Consider the following 7,737-nt stretch of genomic DNA (forward strand, 5'->3'; position numbering starts at 1 on the left):
CTCTTCGTTCCCATAAAATATTGCCAAGAATTCCATTGTTCCTGATAACAGTAACTGCTATGACACATCATTATCTTGGAAATAGAGGTCTGTGAGATGCTCTGAGATGCTGACTAATAAAAGATTCGGAAGATTAAAACCAAGTTTCTGAATTTTTCTTATTCGACGAAAAAATAACATAGTATTTGCAGCCTACTATATTTGCATGGATCCACCTGCTGAAACTAACGCACAGTAACTTTCTCATGCTTTAAAAACAAATTATCATTCTTAAGTAAGAGGTACTGAAACAGTTGAGCCTCAAACTAGAAATCACTTGGATCATTCACATCAAAAAGGACAATGAAAGTACAGCAGTGCAAAGTCTCCAATGAAAGAAGTAGCAATTCTGTATAGTACTTACTGGATTTGGTGTATACATTTAACATGAAGTTAAGGGAATTTAGTCCCAGACCTTACAGAGAGCATCTGCAGCATAGACTTTGTAAAAGTCCATAAATAATTCCATAGTTCAAATTTTTCTGACACAAAACAGGATTAATTTTAAACCACTTTTTTCTTTATCATACTTCCAATATCAGTTATTTCTTCATTCTCCAATTACTACTTTATAATTGGAGCACAAAAGGTTGTAAATACGTGATTATTTTTACTACTTACTTTAAACTTTTTTTTTTTTTTTTTTTTTTTTTTAAATTCACTGTCCTGTATCGGCTAAGTACCAGAAATACAATTTCATCAGTTAGGAAAGCCAGTTCCTAACTCCGAACTTCCAAAGTTTTAGTGGTCGTCTCATTCTTCTAATTCTACTACTTGTACTTAGTTGATGATATATGAAGGACCAAGGGCATTTCACAGGGTTATTCTTCCCACCATAGATTTAATCAAATAGCAATTAATAATTAAGCTTCCTCAGTAAATCCAAATCAAGAATTAATATTTTTAATTAATTAGCTACCTTGAAACATTTCAGATCTCATTCATATACTCAATTTGTTGGTGGTGGTGGATTTTTTTTGTTTTGGGATCTGTTTTTTTTTAATTCTTGAAATTTTGCTTCTTTTTTTTTCTACAAAGAAAAAAAATCAAGAACAGTTTATAAAATAACAAAAACATGCTCAGGATATACAGACAGTTTGTACATTAAACTGTACTGTAGGGATTTGACGTCAAGCTCCAGAAAGAAATTTAAAATAAGCCACCTCCTGTTATGTTATGTTGAAGGTTTGTTATACTATAGTCTATAATTACCTACATATGAGCTTCAATCCAAAAATAACCTGAAGTCTATTTACAAAAAGCAGGAAAGGTCAGGAATTGTTAATATGTCATACATTTTATGACAGACAGAAGTATATTTTTTCCAGCTCTTAGTTAAACTGGCTTTGTGAAACTTAGAATTATTACCATATACTTGTAAATACAGTTTCTTTTCTTCCTACTCACTTGCAGGTGTTTTTCCCTAAAAGTTATGATCTCTCTGAACAATCTTTCTTAAAGGCTAAATTTTGGTTTTGAGCTTACTTATAAAATTCCCCATACGCAGGGTATGTTAAACCTGCTTACAGAAAATGTACAGATCATGCTTTCCATTGCAAAGACACAGGCAAACACATTAATCTTTACAAATGATAACACAACAGAATTAATTATTCAGTTTCTCTAGAAATTTAGTCAGCCCCAACAGAACAATAAACACCTGTTTTATTTCAAGATCTTCTCTCCAAATTACTTCAAACAAAGGCTTTTTCCAACTTTCATTCTGTCCCTTTGGTATAATTTAATTTTGACTAGTAAAAATATCATACCTCGAAATCTATTTTTCAGGTATCTTTGTGGAGTGATTTCACTGACATCTCCTTCGCCTTCTTCAGATCCAATTAAAGCAAAAAATTCTTCCAAGTTTTCACCATCCACTTTAGCCAAGCAAAAATTACTGAATTTCAAAGTGCCAGGCCCTTCCAGCAGAATCTAGAAGAATAAACATAACCCAACATACAAGTATCATACACTAAAACTGATGACTGCTGAAATTTCCAACACAAAGTATAAAATAATTTATTTTTTAAAAAAAAAATCACAATCTCAAACCATTTAAGTACATAGAGATGATCACTATAATCAAAAACACTGAAAAGTTTTTAAGTCAACACCAACACTGTCTTTTTTCTTATAACCAAAAAATTATAGAATCTCACAGTAGAACCCTTAAGAGCTTTAATGTGCACTTTTGTTTACTTGTTATTAGATCTAAATGAACAACGATGTTACTATAGAAAAGAAAGTAAAAGTAGAGTAAAACTGTATAGGAAAATAAAAGTGTAGTAAAAAGAAACATAACTTTATCTGAGGGGGAAAAAAGTGAATCTTTCTAAGTTTATGTAGCCGAAAATTCCAAAGATTTTGTCCAATGATGATGAGAGTTTTCTCTATGTGGCCACTGCTTATTCTCATAATTAAAAGCTTCATAATCCCAAAAATGCTTGGAGAAGTAGCCCATTCAGTCAGATTGGGGTGGGGAGGGAGGGGGAGGAGAAGGCAAAAAAACCCAAACCAAAACAGTCTTACTTTAGCACTCTGTATTTTGTGTTCAAAGGAGTACTTTACAGCAACATTCTTCTTCGGAAGAATAAAGAGGCATCTCCATTATGTTTTATTCATATATTTTTTTAGTGCTTTTGGACCCACAAATGACAGAAACTGAGTATAATTGTGCAAGGTTTTACAGAAAATTCAGAGAAGGGCAACTTGATCGCTTACAGATCGAGATCAAAACCAATTACTGTTAAGCAAGAAATTTTGGTTATAGTTATATTCTGGTTAATACATAAATTAAAATGGACTTTGACAAAACTATACATGAATTCCACACACACAAAATCAGAAACTACATGAAGATTTGTATTTTCATGCAAGAGTAAGACAATAATTTAAATAGCATTTGGAAACAATAGAGAAGGTTATTAACAAAGAAAGTTTAGTTAACTTTACTCCCTCATTAGCATTTTCTATGACTTCAAAATATTCTGCAGCATGATAGAATAGGTATAATAACGAAGTTATATGTCCGTGGACAGAGAACTAAAATCCTTCATTAATTCAAACCACCAAATCAAGAAGAATCTACTACATTGTATCAAATATACAATATAATTAGATCATAAAATATTCAAGCTATAGACTTGTTTCTCATTGTCTTCACATATATTATAAAGCTCAACTGGCCTCCAACCTGAGGTAAGCCTCTTCCAAACAGTAAAATACAAATAATGAATTGAATGCTGATGGCATACCAAGTAACATGCAGCATCCCCTATAAATAATGCTCCCTCTTACCTTTCCAGGCGTCAGTTCACAAAAGATAATTCCAAGCTTATGAATATGGTATAAACCAGTCATCAACTCAACACCAAATTCTCTCACTACATCTTCAGGTAGATGTTCATCTTGAGCAATAACAGATTCTAGAGAACCACCTGAAATATGTTTACACATAGTCAGCAAGTGCATATAAAGAAGATGCCATACAAATCATTCCCAAAGACATTATATAAGCTTCTTCAGAAGATGTCAAGCAAAAATCATTATCAGTAGATATTAAAAACATTTCTGGAGATTATCTAATAGTTACAAAATCCAAGATATACAGAAAAAAAAAAAAAAATCTATTTCCAATACTGTGACAAAAATCTTAATTTTGACTAGAATTAAATTGAGTGCATGACTTCAAAATTACTTTAATATTGATTTATTTTACAAAGGAAACAGACGGGAAAAAAGAAACCCAGAAACTGTGTCATATCACAATGTAATAGTACCCAATGGGTTTATTCAAATTCCTTACCCAGATCCCTGCTGCATGAGTTAAAAGAATAAACAATACCAAGAGCAGGCTATCAACTTCTGTGAACAAGTGCTAAAGCTAATGACATGCAATTTTCCACTGAATTCACAGACAACAGAAATAGTAAAACTGGGTTACATTCTGGGGTTCTGAGGTCAACAACATACAACAGATAAATTCTTTTGTTTGTTCTTCACACATAGTATTTCCGTACAGTCCTTTTCTTGACTCGTGCTCCAGTTCTTTCATTTTCATCCTTTCCTCTCTCTCTTTTTTCTTTTCTTTTTTTTTTTTTTAAAGAAAAAAGAATTTAAAAGAACAAAACAAAAATACCCAGGACTAAACTTTCACTTCCCAGGTTTCTCACACAAATCCCAGCTTCCTGGCCCAGCAAGTCCTACTCGTATCTCTCTGGACTTCTCATCCTAATACGAGACCGTTCTCTGTCCTTCCAAAATCACCACTCTCCTCCACTAAATTCCAACCAACCCTTCCTCTATTTCTGATCAGATTACACCTACAAAGCCTTCTAATTACCCCTCACATATACCCTCTATAACCTGTGTCCTTCCCTGGGCTTCACATTCACTTTCAATGCCTTCCCGCATTGACTGTTACTGTTTCTCTGCCTTGCAAAAATCTCTCTTCCTTCCCCCGTCACCTACTTCCTCACATCCCACTGATTCTCAGGTACGTCATCAGATTCATCCCATTTGAGCCGTTCCTGTCCTAACTGTTCACAGGACTTGGACTTCTCCTAAACTTGTTTCCCACAAGCTCTTTGCTCAAACAGTCTTTCTCCTCCTTCCTATTCCAGTCTGCTATCCTAAACTCCACATTCCCATCTCTCCCAAAATCCCTTTCCTCAACTTCATTTGGTCCTTTACTACTCATGCACCAGGAGACTACAGTTTGTATTTCATGAATTATCTATGGGTTTCCTGTGTTATCTATTTTTATCTTAGCCAAATCATGCACATTTAAAAAAAAAAAAAACCAAATAAAACCCAAAAAACCACAAATTTAAGTCCCTGAATGAAAACAGGCATTAGGAGAGCTTTTCATGGAAAAGGATACTAGATCTTTTATTCCAAATCACATAATAGATATTCCTGAGCTTTTGCCCTTTGCTCAATATTTTATTCAGACAATAGCAAAACTAAAAGGTCTGTCACCACAGTATTTCTGAAATTATTCAACACTGCTGAATCTTAAAATTATTTTCTTTCTAAGCCCTTTTTTATGCTGCTTAGTAAATCAGTCATTCCTTTAAAACCAAGCCCATATTATGTTGCCATAGTAAAGAATTTTCCATCATGTTTAATTACGGTTTTTAATAATGTAATTTAGAGGACTACATATAGAATAATTCCATAATATGACCAAATACGCAAAGGAAAAAAAAATAGCAAAACCAGCAATACATAATTATGCTGCATCTGATAACGGAAACTCACTTTGTCACCTTGAGACAAGTGAGAGAGATCTTTCATATTTCAAAAGCAGTTTTCAAGGCTCTACAAAATTAATAAAAAATCCCTGGTTTATTCTATTCATAAGTAAGTTAGTTTCAAGACACTCTCCTTGCAGCAAACTGCAATGCTGCAAGGTAAAAATACATGACAATTGTTCAAACTCTACTTAATAAAAGGCTGCCTGTCTAATGACTTACATATGTGCCCGTAAGTTAGACTAAGCAAATAGACCAAAGCCTCCATATGAGCCATGAACTTCACATTTAATCATTGAAAGAATGACCTGGGGTTTTTTCCAGAATTTGTAGCTTCTCTTCTTCAGTAATTTTTGAAACAGAATTCTGGATAGAAAAAAAGGCTGTGTGTAATATGGACTTTTACTATGAAACAAACTCCAGATACCAAATTCTTAGCATGCATCACTTGCACAATTGGCCTTCTTTTCTTTCCACGTGGAGTAAAGCACGCTATCTGGAGTTTAAAATACGCAGTCATCACAATTAGAGAAAACTTTAAAAGATTCCTTTGATAGATTGATGAGAACCTATCAAAACTCAGTGAATCACTTCATGCAGTTTTGGGTTCTCAGAGCTCCAAAATTAATGTCTTAACAAAAAAGTCAAAATACTTCTACTGAGCAGGAAGAAATCCTACATAATTTACTACTAGCTACAGAATTGTCCCTTGATTTAAAAATTTATTTGAACAATATTAAGTCATTTGTACGTTATAACTTGATTTGCACATTGCTGTCTTTATTATTGTGTGCTATAAAATGAAAAGAGAACGCCAAAGCTGCCAGTCCTTAGAAAACTTTCCTCAAGTAATTTTTACTTAGCTATCCTCCTATTCACAATTTGGTTTTAGCGTTACCTCTTCAGATATTAAAAACCAACATTATGTCACATCAATTAACATTTAACATACATATACAGTGAAGCAGAGGAGAAATATAACTTCAAGTGATTTCTAAAAATGTTTCCAACAGCAAAATCATTTTTATATATAAATAGGATTCTCAAGTTAGTAATCAGATAATTATTAAGTTTTTTCAAAGATCTAAGCATTTGTTGCGGAGAAATTAAGAAATCTTTTACAAATACTCTATAAATTTTTACCTTTTGAGCTTATCTTACCTGTGCATAATTCCACTACAAGCCAGAGATGGTTGCTTGTTTCATACCATTCGTGAAATGTCACTATATTCTTGTGTCTGATTTCATGAGTCAGACGAACCTAGAATAAAGTTTTTAAACATACTTAACCGGGGGGGAAAAAAAGCAAAAAAGCAATATATATGGACTTAAGAGGGAGGGAGACAATACAACTTTACTCTAGATCAACTACTTATTCTCTTACCTTTCCCAGTGCCCTAAAATTATTCGAATTCAAATATTTTAGTTTTATGTATATGTTAAGGGAAGACAACTGTCCTCACAGACCTTGCCCAACTCACCTGTTTTTAAAAATATAGGAAAAAAAATATAGGAAGTTCCCCAACCCAAAATTATAAGCACTATTTAACCTTCCTGCATCACTAAAACAACAACAAACTGTAAATCAGAATTTGGGGTCAAACTTGCATTCATACTTTCTTTTCAATGAGAAAACAAGTCTGAGACAATATGGCGAATACAGTAAGAAGAAATAAAAAGAAATTCTTCTGCTCATTCTTAATCTTATAAGGCAAGAGCAACCATTCAAGGGTGCCTGGAAATCTGTATTTCTATCACACCTACATGGCCTAATCTCTACAGAAGCCTCTGTATCTTGTCAGTGTGATATGTAAGGTACCCCTGAGGGCTTTCTAAGAGGAATATGCTTCTAAGAAAAAAAATGTTTAAATTGAGCAGATTCATTAATCACCCAATAAATGATCACTGAAAAAAAGGAAAGGGAATATGAAACATAATTTATCTACTAAAAAAATAAAATATTTGAAATGTCTAACTGTATCAGTTACAGTTTCTTTTCCAGAAAGTATTATATGTTTAAAACTCTGCCAAGCTTTTACGAACCAGAATTGATTTACCTTAAAAGCTATTCCTTCATCAAAAATAATTTCTTCTTGGTAAGCAAGAAATTGATTATTTACTGGAAGGTATTACTACCATTGAATTTGCACAACTGATAACAAAATAAAGCAAACCACTGCCTGCAAGTAACTGTTTTTACAAGTTCTCTGACGTATCACAGAAACATTAAGCCTGTAAACATGGGTTTATGCATGTGATTTAAACAACAACAAAATCAGATGAAGAAATAAATACAGTAAAATAAGACTCTTTAAAGTATAAGATTTTAAAATCTTAAGAAGCTGATCTAAATTGTGACAAACTCCATGTAAAGAAGCACATGGTATTTTTCTTTTATATTACCTGTGCTACAAGGATTTTGTAACCTCTATCTTTTCCCAGA

General features: G+C 32.9%; 1 protein-coding gene across 1 annotated transcript in view; it reads right to left on the reverse strand.

Annotated features, from left to right (window-relative positions):
* ULK4 (unc-51 like kinase 4) overlaps positions 1 to 7,737 on the reverse strand; it is a gene marked incomplete at its 3' end in the record, with an annotated part of 23,193 nt that overhangs the window by 15,315 nt on the left and 141 nt on the right. Inside the window, exons 2-5 of the mRNA XM_009574175.1 lie at positions 6,762 to 6,775; positions 6,456 to 6,555; positions 3,337 to 3,476; positions 1,809 to 1,971 (exon numbers count right to left, since the gene is read on the reverse strand). Of these exons, the coding sequence (XP_009572470.1) occupies positions 1,809 to 1,971; positions 3,337 to 3,476; positions 6,456 to 6,555; positions 6,762 to 6,775 (417 nt within the window). The remainder of the gene's footprint in view (positions 1 to 1,808; positions 1,972 to 3,336; positions 3,477 to 6,455; positions 6,556 to 6,761; positions 6,776 to 7,737) is intronic.

This window comes from Fulmarus glacialis, unplaced genomic scaffold (genome assembly GCF_000690835.1).
Source record: "Fulmarus glacialis isolate BGI_N327 unplaced genomic scaffold, ASM69083v1 scaffold5663, whole genome shotgun sequence".
Taxonomy (NCBI): Eukaryota; Metazoa; Chordata; class Aves; order Procellariiformes; family Procellariidae; genus Fulmarus; species Fulmarus glacialis.